Here is a 17,594-nt window from a genome sequence, read left to right as displayed (position 1 = left end):
TGATGGCAGCCACTACAAGAAGGCAATGGATAGAGACCAATTTAGCAACCGGGGAAAAAGTGTCATGGAAATCGATACCTTCACATTGTGTGAATCCCTTTGCGACCAATCTGACTTTGGCTGGTTTGATGGACCCGTCAGCATTGAATTTGTGTTTATAAATCCATTTGCATGAAATCGGCTTCTTTCCAGGAGAGAGATCGACCATGGACCATGTCTCATTAAGCTCGAGAGTAGTGAGCTCTTACTCCATTGCTGCAAGCCATATGGGTTCTTTGATAGCTTATGTATAAGAGGTTGGCTCAGTGTGCATGGAAATAAAGGTGGTGAAGGCTTTGAAGGAGGGTGAGAGGGTGTGATAAGAGAGAATAAAGGAGAGAGGAAAATTTACCTTCGAATTGTTGAAAGAACCGTGATCTTCATGCTCAAGTACTGATTGGAGAGAGGCTGGTACAATAGCTTGCTGACAATGGAAATCTTTGAGATAGGCTGGAGCTTTTTTTGAGTCTGGTGGAACATCTTGGGAAGCTAGTGGAAGATGAAGTTTCGGTAGCTGGGTGAATCTGGATTGTTGTGCCAATGGGTGAGGAAGAGTTGGTTGAAGTGGAAGGGTTGGAGGGAGTAGGAGTGATGTGAGGCTAAGAAGATTGGATTGTTATATTGGGAGGTGTAGGATATGGAATATGCGGAGAGGCAATGTATCGAAGTGAGGATAATTGTGGGCAATTGTTTGGCGGTTGTTTGAAAGGGAAAATAGCTTTATGGAATATGACATCACGGGATAGAAATATCTAGTTGGTATTGAGATCGAGAAGCTCGTAGCCTTTGACACCATACGGGTAACCAAGGAACAAGTATCGCGAGCTCTTGAGTTAAATTTGGAGCGATCATGGTTGTTTGTAGAGGTAAAACATAGGCAGCCGAATACTTTGAGATGTGAGTGGGTGGGTTTGGTGTTATAGAGAAGTTCGAAATGAGACTTGAAAAGAAGGAGAGGAGTAGGGGTTTGGTTTATCAAGTAAACGGCAGTGGTGATGAAGTCAGGCCAATAATGCATGGAAAGGCCAGATTGAAACTTTAAGGCCCTTGCAACATTGGGAATGTGCTGATATTTGCGTTCGGCTAAAGCGTTTTGTTGGGGTGTTGCAACACATGTTAATTGATGTATGACACCTTTGGATTGAAGATAATTTGGCATGTGAAATTCAGCTCCATTATCGATTCTAATTTTTTTTATTTGAGTTTCGACTAGAGAGAAAAAAGTTCTGGAGAGATTTTCGAGCCTCTGATTTGGTTTGAAGGATGTAAATCCAAGTGCAACGGGTATAATGATCAACAATTGTAAGGAAATATCGGGCACCATGTATACATGTGTTCTATTTGGACCACAAATGTCTGTCGAGATAAGATCAAAAGGCTTTGTTGCCATGATGTTAGATGGAGGAAAATGTAGCTTATGCTGCTTTGCAATTGGGCAAATTTCATTGGGAGTTTTAGGGATCACTTTGGGTCTAGAATTGTCTTTGTAAATGTCATTTAATATGCACTAGGTCATTGAGTTATGCCTAAACTGATAGTGCCATAATTCAAATTCATCAAGTTTGGAAACATTGGAGGAATTGACAGCATTTGAACATAATGCAACAAAAAATTAATGTAGAGCAGTGGGGTTGGGTCGCGACATTTGGAGGTGATATAAGCCATTATGCACCTTCCCCAATCCAATCGCCATCCTAAATGAAAGGTTCCTGATATAACAACAATCTGAGAAGAAAATTAGACAACAATGCAAATGATTTGCTAAGGACTTTGCTGAAATTAAATTAAAGGAAAATGCAGGTACACATAAGACATTTTTTAGTGTTAAGGATTTAGAGAATTGAACATCATTGAGATGAGTGGCTACTGTTGTGGCTCTATTTGGAAGTTTAATATTGTGTGAAGCAGAGGTAATGTTGTGAGCGAAAAGAGAGGGGCTACAGATCATGTGATATGTAGCTCCATTGTCAATTATCCAAGTGGTGTTTGTGGCTGTTAATGGGTGCTGTGAGTGAGTGAATTGCAAAGAGAGATACCAGATACGGGGGAAGAATAGGAGACACGAGCGTGGTTTGCTGCAAGTGTGGAGGTGGCAGGATGAGAGGGATGGAGTAGAGCTAGGAAATGGTTGTACTGCTCCTGAGTAATAGGTGGTCCATGGCTGATTTGTTTTTGCTCAAGAGTAGATTGATTAGCAAACGATTTATACTTATTGTGGTTCTTATGGCCAAGGGGGAAACTGTTGAGTTTATAACACTTATCTTTGTTATGCCCTGGAATGTGGTAATGAGTGCACAATGGAAGATGAAGATTAGCTTTGAAACAATGTTCCAGAGAATGTCCAGGGATGTTGCAGTGGGAACAAAAGAGGAGGTCCTTGCGTGAGGAGGATGAATTGCGTTGGACTGGTCCCCTAGTAGCCATGGTGATGGGCACTAAAGGTGAGTGAAGTTGCCTATGTCGTTCTTCCTGCTGAACAAGTGAGAGGACACGATTGAGCGCAAGGAGGGCATCATGAAGTAGGATTTGGGCCGAACAGTATCATAAGAATCATTGAGTCCCATAAAGAACTGCATGACTTTGCCGCGGTGTGTGTATTCCATGAGAGTCTTCACCAAACCACATGTCCAAAGAGGCATGGGTTCATAAATTTCCAACTCATCCCAAAACCTTTTGAGCTTGTTATAATATTGGCTGACAGAATCTTCTTCCTACTTAAGAAAAGAGATAGATTTGGTTAATTGGAAAATGCGTGGGGCATTTTGGATTGAGAATCTGTCCCAAAGGTCGTTCCACACGTTGGCCGCAGAATCTGCATGAGCAATGCTCAACCGATGTTCTGAACCAACTGAATGATGGATCCAGGTAATGATCATATTGTTGCAGCGTTCCCATGGGGCATGTAGATGATCAGAATCATTTGAGCGTTTGGGGATTTTGGGGTCAATGAATCCAAGTTTGTTTTTGATATTCAGAGCCCATCTTATGGTCCTTGCCCATGTTACATAGTTCTCAGTTGTGAGTAGGTCTGGAACGAGCGGATTTGAAGCCCCTTCCCCAGGCTGAATGTAGTAAGGACTCGCAGGATGGTGAGGATTGGTTTCGAGGTTGATTTCAATATTGCTAGGCATGGTGGAATCTGTGTTTGGGGAAAGTCCTGATTCGGCGTTAGAGGTGGGTTGGCTCATTGCTCGATACCATATTGAGAGTGGCATAGAGTAATGTAATTATGTATACACGGTATGTACTATTTATATATTACAATGTGCAATAAAGAATAAAGAATATTCTGACAATGGTAACAATCCTAACAGAATGAGAGTGATATGCGTTTATTTCACCATTATGCTTTTATCTGGTGGAACCTTAGGTAGCTGGGTCTGTTGTGAGCTCAATAGTGTATGAACCATGGGATGGAATTGCAACAGGAAAATTATACAAATTTTCTTCACTTCCTCGTATTAGAATCATCTAGTAAGCTTAATAAAGTTATTTTTTTTAAAGGTTTTGATTTTGCCAATTATAATTGATTATCAGTAATTTAAAAGGAAAGAAAACAAACGTTAGAAACTTTTACAAACTTGGTATTGAAAAGATTAACATTAAAAGATATAAGACAATAAATCTACAGTAACATGCCTCTGCTTTCCTTTTCATCTTTCATTTTTTTTTTTTTGTTTTTTTTTTGTTTTTGTGCTCTGATTAGGATATTTATTAGTTGCAAGGCACTAGTTTACCAGTAATTAACTACTTGGGTTTCGAGGGCTTTGCACAGTCACAGATTAATAATAAGTGAAAAAGAAATGTATGGTTTATTGATAACTAAAGCATTTTCGATGGCACACACATGATACATATAATCCCTTCAATGAAAAATGAGTAGTACTGATGAAAATCATCTTACATTTTTTCGCTGCCGTGCTAAAAGCTCCTCGTGAATTAGGGCTATCATTGATTCAATGGTTAGATTAGGTGCGAATCTTATAGCACGTGTTCAAGTTTGAGTCAAGCTCATAAAACACCACAAACACAAACACCAAAAATACAAATATTTGTCAATTTCAAATATTTAACTTTTTCATCTAATCATTACCTAATAATTATCTAATAGTTACAACTTTTCTAAACTTCCAAACAAAATACAGAATATAATTAACTTTTTCAAATCTCAAAACAAAAATTATATTAAAAAATTATATTATAATAATATTTTTATTTTATAATATTTTTATTCATATTTTTTTTTACCTTTCCTAAATCCTATAAAATATATTAACTCAAATAATTTTTTTACTATTTGCAAATCATTTTATTATTATTCACAGATCATCTCATCACATCTCATTATCTAAACATGATTACAAATTTTAAAGTAAATAGAAATCGCTGAACATCTTGAAATTCATATATAATTTTTTTTTATGAAAGAGTTTTGTCTCTACTTACGTACACACGCCACTTGCTATAAGGTCATTACAATCATATAAAAAAAAATAAAAATCAATACTTTTTATGTTAACTTTCACATCGTTGTTGATGTGTTGGCTGTTTGGGGCGAGGATATAAAATTATAATGTTAAATGAGAAGTCATGGAGAATGGATATATGTTCTAGTTTCAGCTTCAAGCCTTTGATGATGGATGGTGTTCTTTGTTGGCAACTGAGATTTTTCACAGTTATTCTAAAAATATGATCTTTGTAGCACACAATCAATACCGAATCAACATATCCATTATATTCTATCATTTCATTTCATTTCATTTCTTTTTTTAAACAATCAAGCAAATTTCATTATAAAAGATGATACATGAAGAAGGGGTAGGGTTCTCCTACAAACACTTAAGAACAGTAACAACAGTGCAAAGTGGTGGATAAAAAAGAAAAAAAAAATTTTTTGCGATCAATTTATTAGTCTTCACTCATGTCCTACAAAGAGGACGCTGTTTTAAAATATGATAATAAGTTGTTCGCAAAAATTTGCTAACAATGGAACCATCGTTGGTGGCGGTGGAATCTTTGTTGAAAGCAGTGAGAGTGGTGAGTGCATTGTTGTTTATTGTCTTGAGATGATTTTTGGAGAAATCTGCAATCCCTTCTTCGAGATCATCGATTGGGAAAAGTGATAACATAGTAGAAAACACGGAATCGAGTTGACTCATCTGCAACCAGTGATCATCTACGTTCCTGCGCTCCTATGATGGCACACGGAAGACATGCACCGATGGGATGGAGACGTGGTAGCCCAGATCTGGAAGATCTCGGCGAGATGAATCTGTTGGTACGACGCATGTAATTATCGGAGACGTCGGTGCTCAGTGACGAGTGAGAAACAAGTGTAGAAACAAACCGCGCGTGAGGGCCACGCGCCGATCTTTTTGGCGCCACTCCGCTCTGTCCCAATAGATCGGTGGCTGTAGGATAGGGTGGTGGGGCGCATGTAGGCAGATGGCGAACGAAAAGTAGCAAATCTGACCAAAACCAAACCGGTGGAGGGAGGAGGGACCAAACACTATTTTGAAAGTGTATACACAGTGTGGAAATGGAAAGGAGAAGGAGAGGTTCGGCAATGACTTTCTTTGAAATGGAATTTTCTAGAGAGAAGGAAGAGGTTCTCTCTCTCAAAAAATCGAAAGGAAGAGATGATAGAGTTAGTTACTATATTCTATCTAATTGAATATAAAGTATTGCAATGTACCTTATAATAATATTAGATATTATAAATACACGTTGAAGCAGCTAATTTAATTATTATTATTATAATTATTTGCAAGGTAAAATGAAAAAACTCAATCTCTTATCCAAATAATTCGTATAGTACAGACTTTCCCTTATTAATTATTGTCTGCAATCTAAAATTATAAAACAGAGTAATGTTCCATATTATTTTTTTAATATTTTCTTCTCATTATTTTATAATGTAGTATAAATAATTAAAAATAATTTATTATATTTTACTTATAAAATGATGATTTGATCTCACCTTATAGAATTCTAGAAAATGAAGAAAAAAGAAAGATATATAAAATTCCTATAAAGAAATGCTGATGTACACTAATCGTATCGCGATCCACAACAAAAAGATTTCTCTATAAATAGCTGCCCACTATTTTTCTATTTTCCTCTTTTAGAGGCCACGCTCTTTCTTTCTTTCTTTCTTTTTTTTTTTTTTTTTTTTTTTTTGGGTTTCCGTCACATTTTTCTCTCTCTTTATCGAGGCCCTTACCCGACCCCCCTCGTCCCCCAACCCTACCCTCAGTTTCTAGGAGCATCGATTTTCTCGAAAATCGACGTGAAAAATGCAGCAACAGAGGCTGAAGCAGCAGCAACAGGCTTTGATGCAGCAAGCTCTTCTTCAACAACAGTCTCTCTACCACCCTGGCCTCTTAGCTCCTCCTCAGGTTCGACCTCTATCCTAACACTTCCTATGATTCTCGGTTTTGATATTATCGGTTCCAATTTGTACTCGTTTTCGCTTCGATTTGCCTCTTTTTTGTTTTTGATAGACCAGTTTTGCATGTGGTTAGGCGGAATTGGATTGTAGGAGCTAGGGTTAACTCGGTTTCTTCGAACCTGTATTTGAATGCTAAGGTTTCCGATGTATTGTGTTTATCTATGGTTTCCTTTATTTCTATTTGGTAGGAGAGAATTGGATGGGGTTTTGAATCTGACATTACCTAATTTTTCCTTGTTCTGTGTCTGGTTACCGTGAAAATTTCGGGAATTCAATGGGACCTAAAATTCATTGAATGATGTTCTGTATGCTATTTTGGTGTTGTGAAATGAAACACTATCCTCTAATGAGCATGTTATCGTATCAGGCTTAGTTGATCGTGGGCTGTAAGACAAGTTATAATTTTTTCAGATGAATTTTTACCGGAGATCCTTATTTCAAAGTTTATGGGCCTTTTGATGAATTTGCGTTATATCTTTACCATTTCTCTATTATTGCATCATAGAAAGGTTTAGGTACTGTGCCTTACCATGAGTAAACTCCTCTTTTTAGCTAGTAGAATCTCTCTTGATTTTGTATCTTATTTTCTAGTAAATCATTGAGATTCTATTCCTTTTCACATGCATTGAGAGTCTTTGTGGTTGTGTTGTTCATGTCAATAGCTGCTTGGTTGCTCTTGGCTACTATTTTGTAAAGTTGTGCAGAATTCTCTCTCTCTCTCTCTCTTTCTCTCTCTCACACAGAATATGGAAAAGGACCCAATAAGTGATGTTGGTAGTCGACCTTAAAGTTTCGATTTGGTAGCATTTAACCAGGTTGGAAGTGGTGGGCAGTGGCTAGAGTAGAAAATTCCTGTGATATGACAGTATCAATCAGTTTGAACAGCACTAAAGTAGCATTTTTCATCTGTAATTTTAAAATTATCAAGGGCCATATTTGATTTTTCCTCCATTTTTTTGCATGAAAATTTTTCAATGAAATTTAATTTTTTGGCATTATATTTCATTGCTCGCCATCATTGCTAAAACCACCTTGACACATTCATTTTTGGACATAATACCCTTTTTATGGCAAAATATCATTTCTTTTTGCCTTTCATGCACTTGGAAGTAAATTGTAGCCATGTAACACCCCTTCCCTTAGATTGGGAATATTATGAACATTCATAACATAATGCCCGGTGAAGAGAATCGAAATCATGAAAATACCTCATTTATTGAATGATCAAACTAACTTAATAAAACAGTCTTTGATAACATAAAGCTGAAAACATAATAAAAAGGCATAAACTGGTTCTATGTGGTGATCACTTGTTCAAATATCATAATCATAGACTAAATCCTTGTGGAAGTAACACTTATTCCAATCTAAGTCTCTGAACTAATCTACTCCTGGCCATCATTACATATGTACATCGGTCCAATTGTCGTTGACCGTATATAACATAACATAATATGTAGTGAAACACACTTGGATCTGTGTTATTACTTAACATCTAGTGAACCAAGCTTGAGTTCGTGGCACCACAGAACGTATCATTCAATGTAGTGAAACACGCTTGAGTCCGTATTATCACATATCATATGGTGAAGCACGCTTGAATCCGTGGCACCCCATATTGTATCATAACATGTAGTGAAACACGCTTGGGTTCGTGTTATCACATATCATATGGTGAACCACGCCCGAGTCCGTGGCACCACATAACATAACCTGTGATGAAGCACACTTGGGTCCGTGTCACCTCAAAACATCATATCTTTCTTGTGATGGACCACATTTGAGCCTGTGGCTTGCACATCCACTCATAACATGAGACCAATTTTAAAGTTCCCTCGTCATTCATGTGTTTTCTATTAGCTTTCATGATGCATGAGAACATGTTTGACTTCATGAATTTACCAGGCATGGCATACTCTTGTGCATGGCATAACATTATACATGGCATATTAATATGAATTTTACCACCACATCGCATAACATAGGCATGGCATAACATGATCTAAATATTACATGAACATTACATGGCATACATGATTTAAATATTACATGAACATTACATGGTATACATGTGATTTTCATAACATCTCATCCATCTAACAATCCATACCAACATAGCATCATAAGCATATCATCAAAATTCATCGAGATTCGTGCAAAGGGGCCTAACCTTGACTTAGCTTGTAGCGTAGCGTAGGTAACGTCACATTTTTATGCACAATCAGAATAATTACAGCACACATATACTTGGTTTCTCCTTTTGATATATACAATATTTTTACTTATCAAAAAAAAAAAAAATTACAGCACACATATAATTATGATCATGCTACTTACCTCTTAGCGTTGCTTCCACAATCTCACGTCGTAGCTCGTGGCCTATACAAGACACTAATCGTCACTAACGTTTCTAGAAAAACGTGTTGTAACATGCTAATTACTTAAAATCATACCACAGAGATAATTTAATACATATTTAGTTATACTAAGGTTAATAGATAGTAATATTATTTAAAAATCATAAAATATTCCTTGATTTTCTATTTAAAGTATGACATAATAATTTTATTAAAATCAGACTAAATAGACAATGGGACTATTAACTAAAATAATAGACCCAATAGTATGCTTTAAAATATACTTTAAATCCTATAAATATTTTCTGATAACAAATAAGTCTATGACTACTATATTTATTTAAGTCAAACTTTGGCTTGACTTAAATTCCGCCCAGCCCCAATTAAGGAAAACAGCCCAGTTAAAATCACTAGAATAGTTTCTGTTAAAAATGCAATCTGGCCCAAACTAATTTTAAAACACAAGTTCCATTTAAACCCATGCTTAGCCCACGTAAATGAACAAGGTTCCTTCAAGAGGTGTTTTACGGAAAGGCTATGGGAAGTGGGTTGAAGGTATTTATGTAAAACCCATAATAATGCATGGGCTTTTTGGAAAAGTCTGAAACAAAATAAGCAAAAGAAGAGAAGCATAGAGGCTTGGGGGGGGGGGGGGACAAAAGCCGTGCGATACTTACCAAGAGAGAGGAGAACCAACTGCGACTGTGGGTCTGGGTGGCTGGGAGTCACCACGACACAACTAAAAGCTCCCCCTGGACATGGTGGCGCACGAGAGAGAGAGAGAGAGAGAGAGAGAGAGAGAGAGAGTCAAACGGAGAAACCAATGAGGAGAGGAGGAAGATTCTGGCATGGGCTTACCCAGAAGGTGTGGGTTTGATGGAAAGCGACCGGCCGGCAGTTTTTGAGTTGCTTGAGAGGTGACCCGACTTTTCTAGTGGTCGACGGAGGAATGGGCAAAAGCACACAAGGACTGTTTAGTTATTGATAGTGGAGAGAGAGAGAGAGAGAGAGAGAGAGAGAGAGAGAGAGAGAGAGAGCGACCGAGAGGTGTTTATGGCTTACTGAGAGAGGAAAGGTTGTGCAGTTGCCTCTGGGTCGGCGGTTTCTGTGGGTGCTTAGTTTGTGAGAATGGTGTCACGACTCTCTGTGTAGGGAAATTTGATTTTACTGGGGGTTTTGGTCATAGGATTTCGTGGGTTTGATGGAGAGGAAAAAGAGAGGATTTTATGGGAGGGTTTTTGACGTGAGAGTTGGTTTCCAATTAGGAAACTATCCAAATTAAGGAAAAAAAACACTGAGAGGCATATGGGCGTGAAGGGTGGAAGAATCCTACAAAATGACAATCACTATCTCAAAATAGATCTTAAAAATAATAACATTACTAATAATAATAATAAAAAAAAATTCTAAATCTTAGTCTAGGACCTGTATGTTACAAGCCATTGCGCTTAAGGCTTCCTTGGCATTACGCACTGGAGAAAGATTGCATCACACAAAGCTCAGAGTTTAAGGTCTGAAATTTCAGCAAAGGATGTTCTCTATTGAATAGTAAACGTCACATCCATATAGATTATAGTGACCTAAGGAGAACCCAAGCAACATTTGAACTTATACTCTAAAAAGAGTAGTCAATGTTTTTTTTTTTTTTATAGGTAATCAAGAAGTTTTGTTCATAGAAGTAAGCAAAGCTCAAGTACACATGGAGTATACATGAGAACAACCTAATTAGAGTTTACAATCGAAATGAGAAAATTATGGACATTTAGCCCATTACAAACATTGGCCCCCCGCCCATAACAGTGTTTTAAAGCAGAAAACTTTAAGCTCATCCATTGTTCTCTTGCGATCTTCGAAGCTTCTATCATTTTTTTCCTCACCAAATACACCACACATAGGAACCATTCTCCAGATTGTACACCAGTCCAACACCATTACTTGGCATTTCCTTCAATTATATGTGGTGAAGATCTTGTCCAAAGATGTTGTCCATACGAAAAAAACTGTTTTTGAAGGAGCTTTCGTCTTCCTTATACTCTACCATGGGAACATGGTCATTCCAGGTCATTAGAACTTGGTAGAACGATCTTACGGTGAGTTTAGCTTTCTTGGAAGGGCTCTAGCTCATCTTGTCTATGGCATCCTCTGTCATGCTTACAAAATTCAATGCCGCATAGAACTTTGTGGTAGTCTCGAACTCCCAATCTTGGGCTGCCCTAATGAAATCTACATTCGATTGAGGGGAGCCACTAGAAAAGACCCTAGAGATCAGCTATTGCTGCATCATTTTTTCATGCGAGCTCAAAAATGGCAAGGAAGGTGTCTTGGAGGCTTTGTTCACTCCACCATTTATCAAAACAAAATCTAACACGAGAGTCGTTGCCCACCACACTATGTTCATGTCTTCGGAAGATCTCCTAATGTATTTTCACAAATCCACCCCATATGGGCCGCGCAACTCATTTGAGCACCATCCTTTCCAAGCTTCCGCAAACTGTGAATCTATAATGGACTTCCATAGCCCCCCCGCCCCCCCCCCCCCCCCTTCGTGCTAGTACCTCCACAACCATTTACTCAACAAGGCTTGGTTGAATTTCATAAGTTACGGATCCCCAATCCACCCCCAAAAATTGAAGTACATACAAGTGACCAATTAATCAAATGAAATTTGAACTCTTCCCTCAATCCACTCCACAAGAAGTCCCGTTGTAGCTTCTTAATATGGTTGGCAACCTTTGTGGGGAGTGGGGGGATGACAAAAATAGGTGGGTAGGTTAGGAAGAGTACTTTTAATCAAAATGAGCCTACCACCTTTAGACATATACAACCTCTTCCAAGAAGTTAATTTGCGCTCCACCTTTTCAACCACGCCATTCCAAATCGTGTCTGATTTAAAGGTAGCACCCAAAGGTAAGCCAAAATACTTCAGGGGTAGAGATGATACCTTACATCACAAGGACAACCCCCACCAGCACCAATTTAGAGTTTGAGAGATTCTCAAAACCCGAGACAACTTCAAAACTAAGAAGTAGAAAACTCAAAAATTGGATATGCCCGAGATTTGCTCCACAAAAGATGAGAGTATCGTTACCAAAAAGCAAGTGAGAAATATCAATGGAGCCAATCACCATTCCCCACCGAAAAACCATAGAGAAAATCACCTTCTACAAGGCCCACAATCATCTTATTGAGAGCTTCCATGACGAATAAAAAAAGTAAAGGAGAGAGTTGTCTCAAACCATTGGAGGAGTCGAAGAAACCCATTGGTGAGCCATTCACCAAGATAGAGCATCAAACTGTAGAGATGCAAAACTCTACCCATATATGCCATTTTTCCCAAAAGCCACATCTTGCAAGTAAATAAAGTAGAAACTTCCAGTTGATGTGATCATAGGCTTTCTCCATGTCTAATTTGCAAAGTAACCTGGGTTATCTAGATTTGGGTTGTCCATCCAAAACTTCTTTTGCAATTAAGACCGATCTAGGATATGTCTACCTTTGACAAATGCGTTTTGTGGCTTCGAAATTAACTTTTCCATTACTGTACTCAATCAATGTTATAATTAGTAAGGAGCCAATATGAGACTTGACTCCTATATAAATAGATAACTGGTACCAAATGGTAATAGGACTTGGACTTTTTGGGCTTTGAATGCCATCCCATACCAGTTAACTAGTAAAATCCATAGTACGCCCAAAATAAAGCCTAATGGATCAAGAGCAAAGCCTATATCAGAAATGATGAGTTTACAAAAGCACCCCTAATTCCTAAAAGAAAGCGTAACTAAAATAGAAGAAACAAGCCTTTTGCTTCCTGTATCACATCATCATTAATGGCTTTTTTTGTTTGGAGAAATAAGCTCATTCTAGCTCAGATTTTTATATTTTTAATCTTCGATTATTATTTGAACCTGAATTTGTAGCCACAAATGCTGTAGGATTCAGTTTTCTGCCAGAAAAGGGGAAAATGTGTTTCTATTCTCTCAACTTGATCATGGCATGTAGTATTTTGGAAATGGAAGTGGAAACCAAAGCATTTGAATAACATAATGTCCAAAAGCTGAGCATCCTATGGAAGTTTCTAGGTATAGTCTTGTTTTAGGTTGAACAAGGGAACTCTATTTTCTTACGTGCTTTAGGTCGGTCTGCGTCTAGTTCTTTTCTTTTGAAATGTGGCAAATACCTTACTCAATTTGGTTTAATCCTTGGATTGAAATGGTCTTATGTTGGTAGAGCGATATTTTTGTTTTATTTTGTTCTTTTTATTTTCTTTTCTTTTTTCACATTTTGGTTTTGCAGATTGAGCCAATTCCAAGTGGAAATCTGCCTCCTGGTTTTGATCCAAGTACTTGCCGCAGTGTGTGAGTGTTTGTCTAGACAATGTTCTGTTTATCTTTGTTTTTTTTTTTTTTTTTTTGGTTTGATTTCGTGCTTGTTTCTTAAAGCTTGATTAACCTTCACACTTGTGAGCCTGTTCACGCCACTTTCATATTCCTTAACCAGAAACTGATAGTAACTCTCCTTTGAGTCTCTTGAGCTATACGAAGGGCTATCATTTTTATTTATTTATTACCTTTTTTAACCTATGCCACTAAAGTCATTCAGGATGGTATTAAGTATTATGATTAGGTGTGGGTTATAGCTTGTTTTGAGAATGAGATTGAGTAGATATATTTTGTCCCCCCCCGCCCCCAACAATCATCTACAGCTCTTAATCTCTTTACTGTTATTTCTTTTGAGAAGTAAAGATAATCTTTTTACTATTGAACCACAGATACGTGGGAAACATTCATACACAAGTAACAGAACCACTTCTCCAAGAAGTTTTTGCGAGTACTGGTCCCGTGGAAAACTGCAAGCTTATTAGAAAGGAGAAGGTAGCTTTTCACTTATCTTAGATGGTTATCCTTTCCTTTTTGGGTATTTGAATTGGTTTATACTCCATTCCTGAGTTCTTCAAACTTAATTCAACTGACAACTTAACAAAATTTTGTTGTTTTCTCTGCTTTTGCAGTCATCATATGGTTTTGTTCACTACTTCGATCGCAGATCAGCTGCTCTTGCTATATTGCATCTGAATGGGAGGCATCTGTAAGTGAAATGCTCAATATTTTTTTGATCTGTCTTTTGGTTCTCTCTTACATCTTTTTACGTGATTTTCAGGTTTGGGCAGCCTATCAAAGTTAATTGGGCATATGCTAGTGGTCAGAGGGAGGATACATCAGGTTGATGCTTTTTTCACACTTGCACTTTTATACATGCAATCAGTTTGCATTTATAAGCACGGGCTCTTTATTTTACTTGTAGTAATGCTGTGCAGGTCACTACAACATATTTGTGGGTGATCTCAGCCCTGAGGTTACAGATGCTACATTATTTGCCTGCTTCTCTGTTTATCCTAGTTGTTCGTAAGCTTCAGATCTCTGATTCCTCCTGGATTCTTCTTCTTCTTTTCCTTCTGGGTAGACTAAGATGCTTGAAGAAACTTTTTAGAACTTCCGGGAATACAAAATTCATTAGTAAACAACCATATTCATGATGTGTGATGCTTACAATAATACTTCATGCCTTATTGGGTGCACTTAGGCTCTATTTGGATTCAAAGATGAGTTGAGATGAGTTGAGATGAATTGAATAAAATATTGTTAGACTATTATTTTTTAATATTATTATTGTTTTGTGATCTGAAAAAGTTGAATTTTTTATTATATTTTGTGTGGAAATTTGGGTAAATTGTAATGATGAGATGAGTTGAGATGAGTTTCCAATCCAAACTGGGGCTTAATCTAATAGTTGCCGGTTTCAGAGATGCAAGGGTTATGTGGGATCAGAAGACTGGGCGGTCAAGAGGATTTGGGTTTGTTTCTTTCCGGAGCCAACAGGTGATGCTTTTGTTAGTGTCTGCTTGTATTTTGCATTTCTTTTCTGTTGTGATGTTGTTCATTACCATAGTTTTGACATTTTTCCTGTCTACTCAGGATGCACAAAGTGCAATAAATGACTTAACGGGTAAGGATTATCTTGTTATATTTTATATTTTCTTTGTTCTGCTGTAATGAAGCTGCAATTATTATCTTTAAGATGCTTTATTTTGGGTGATACCCTGAGGTAAAACTGTGGATTTAGCTCATTTTCTTGAATCCATTTAATTTTTTTTTATAAGTAAACAATTTTATTAAATAATGATAGGCATAGCCTAAGTACACAAGAATCGAATCCATTTAAAACAGCTGAGACTCTCAAATTTAGTGCGAAAAAAGGGATTAGATTTAGTAAATCAAATTAAGAAAATAAAGCATTATTAGTACTAATATTATAATCTCTAGAGTTATTTCTTTTTTTGACAAGTAAAAAAATTGATCAAAGTGTTTACACATGGAAGGGTTACTTCTTTCATGTATCCATGCCGTGTACCTATAAAAAAAAATGTCCCTGCGCTGTGCATATTGTTTCCGTTCAAGACATATACCTTGTATATTTCTTGTATCTATTCTTTGTGACCATAATGTGAAGTGCGGGATTAATTTTTCAGGGAAGTGGCTTGGCAGTAGACAGATACGCTGCAACTGGGCCACAAAAGGTGCTGGTTCCAATGAAGACAAGCAGAGCTCGGATGCCAAAAGTGTGGTAGAACTAACAAATGGTTCATCAGGTGAGTCCAGTTGGGTGTGGATCACCATTATACTGTTACCAGTCCAGTCTCTTTATAATTATGCTCTTTTCGGGGGACTGGATGGTGGGACCGCAGATTTTGGCCTACCTAAGTTCAAATTTTTGTCAATTCCCCTCAGACTTCATGACTAACTGTTGTTGTGCTAAGCATATGAAAATCCTTTGCTTTGTATCTTCATTGTGCAGAAGATGGCAAAGAGACGGCAAATAATGACGCTCCAGAGAATAACCCTCAGTATACCACTGTTTATGTGGGCAATATTTCTTCAGAGGCAAGATACCATCCCTTTGTATATCAGTTCGTTGTTTTGTTCATTTACATGTGCACACATACACTGCATGCTCACAGATACAAATTAGTATTTGTTCTGCTGTGGTTGTGAAAGTTCTATATACTTACTGTGGGTTACAGCAATGAGGTGAATTTCTGCACTTTATGCCTTCCAGCTTCTCAGACTGACTCCATAAATTTCCTGAGAATAGGGAGGGGGAAATATAGGATTTTCTTTCTAATCAGTTCTGCATGTTCCTTGGAATTATCTGTATCCTTTTGGATATGTAGGTTTTAGTTTTTCAGGCTTTTAAAAATCCGTCTCCAAGTAATTATATTTTTTCATGATTGCAGGTCACTCAGCTTGATCTTCATCGCCACTTCCATGCTCTTGGTGCTGGAGTTATTGAGGAGGTCCGGGTCCAGCGAGATAAAGGCTTTGGTTTTGTGAGATACAGTACTCATGCTGAGGCAGCCCTGGCTATTCAGATGGGAAATACTCAGTCATATCTTTGTGGCAAACAAATTAAGGTGTGTTTTCCCGCTTTTTAGTAAGGCTATATTGTCGCCACAGAAGGATATAGATTATACTTGCCCATGCTTGCAGTGGTACAATACTCATGCCAAGGCATCCCTGGCTGGTAAAGATGTCTTTGCTAGACAACTTGGGTCATTGTTATATGATTTATGAATGAAAGGACATGCTTATGCTAGATTTGTTAGGGGGGGGTGTTCAGACTTCTCTCTCTTCTCTTTCACCTACTCTCTCGTAAGTTTTATGTGGCCGGGCTTATCTTCAGATTCAGTAGCCTTTTTTTTTTTTTCAATTGCTGTTGGTATTGATATCTCAATATTTGGTAATGCAAAATGCTGTTTTTAGTGTTTTGATGTACGCCACATAACACTGTCTTTTCAATGATCGATAAATCAGTAAAATACTCCCATGAAAAATTAAAATCTATGGTAACTGTAATACTTTTGGTGCTAATATTTGTATTAATTCTTCATGATAGTAGAATTTTTGAGATTTTCACATATATATATATATATATATTTTGTCTTTGCGTTACAATTTCTGGATGAACTAAAATATCATTTGGCAGATGGTTTGGGAATCTTTAATAGAATTGTTCTATATATATATATATATATATATATATATTCTCTCCCTCTGATTAATTGGGGACTGGGTATATTGACCCTTAAATCGGTTTCTCCTTGTTTGTAGTGCTCTTGGGGTAGCAAGCCGACACCACCAGGAACAACTTCAAACCCACTCCCCCCACCTGCAGCTGCACCTTTACCTGGCCTTTCTGCCACTGATATTTTGGCCTATGAGCGGCAACTAGCCATGAGCAAAATGGGTGGAGTTCATGCTCTTATGCACCCTCAGGGGCAGCACCCTCTTAAGCAGGCAGCAATGGGCATGGGTGCTGCTGGAGCAAGCCAGGCTATATATGATGGTGGGTTCCAGAATGTTGCTGCTGCCCAGCAGCTCATGTACTACCAGTAGTATACGCAATGAGAGTTTGGTTATATGGTGAAACTCTTATATCCTGCTTTCTGCAGAATTTATTTCAGTTTGTAATCCTCTAGGAAGCTTTTATATTATCTTCTTCTTCTTTTTCCCCCGTTCTCCAACGGTGAGGTTGTTGTTACCCTATATCATTTCATATGCTTGCTTTCTGTTTGGATATATGTATCATGATGTATGTTGTGTTTTCTACTTTGTAGTGATGATGAGTGATTAATGATATTATTAGAGGGAATACAAACCATAGTCTCTCTTTAAGGCTTTTCAGAGTAA

At 37.6% G+C, this 17,594-nt stretch overlaps 1 protein-coding gene and 1 long non-coding RNA gene across 3 annotated transcripts in view; one reads left to right on the top strand and one right to left on the bottom strand.

Moving 5' to 3' along the window:
• LOC121247221 overlaps positions 1–10,878 on the bottom strand; it is a 22,259-nt gene extending 11,381 nt beyond the window's left edge. The window contains exon 1 of the long non-coding RNA XR_005937236.1: positions 10,747–10,878. This is a non-coding gene — a long non-coding RNA (uncharacterized LOC121247221). The remainder of the gene's footprint in view (positions 1–10,746) is intronic.
• Positions 6,162–17,594, top strand: LOC121247217 (oligouridylate-binding protein 1B-like). Of its 2 annotated transcripts, XM_041145591.1 has the most exons (13): positions 6,187–6,437; positions 7,153–7,260; positions 13,144–13,205; positions 13,619–13,721; positions 13,859–13,935; positions 14,008–14,069; positions 14,165–14,252; positions 14,651–14,726; positions 14,823–14,853; positions 15,377–15,496; positions 15,703–15,788; positions 16,142–16,318; positions 17,016–17,594. In XM_041145591.1, exons 1-13 carry the CDS (start codon positions 6,336–6,338, stop codon positions 17,298–17,300), a joined length of 1,377 nt encoding a protein of 458 aa, XP_041001525.1. In that variant the 5' UTR covers positions 6,187–6,335; the 3' UTR covers positions 17,301–17,594. The 2 variants fall into 2 exon arrangements, with proteins under 2 accessions (XP_041001526.1, XP_041001525.1); XM_041145592.1 differs by lacking the exon at positions 7,153–7,260 and having other exon boundaries at positions 6,162–6,437.

Source organism: Juglans microcarpa x Juglans regia, chromosome 1S (assembly GCF_004785595.1).
Source record: "Juglans microcarpa x Juglans regia isolate MS1-56 chromosome 1S, Jm3101_v1.0, whole genome shotgun sequence".
NCBI lineage: Eukaryota > Viridiplantae > Streptophyta > Magnoliopsida > Fagales > Juglandaceae > Juglans > Juglans microcarpa x Juglans regia.
This window is presented reverse-complemented; position numbering and strand designations above follow the sequence as displayed.

Bases quoted from the DNA above. Each gene is read 5' to 3' on its own strand.
- LOC121247217 (XM_041145591.1), top strand. From the start codon at position 6,336: ATGCAGCAACAGAGGCTGAAGCAGCAGCAACAGGCTTTGATGCAGCAA. The intron at 13,722-13,858 runs GTAGCTTTTCAC...CTGCTTTTGCAG, and splicing joins AGCTTATTAGAAAGGAGAAG to TCATCATATGGTTTTGTTCA. The intron at 15,497-15,702 runs GTGAGTCCAGTT...TTCATTGTGCAG, and splicing joins ACTAACAAATGGTTCATCAG to AAGATGGCAAAGAGACGGCA.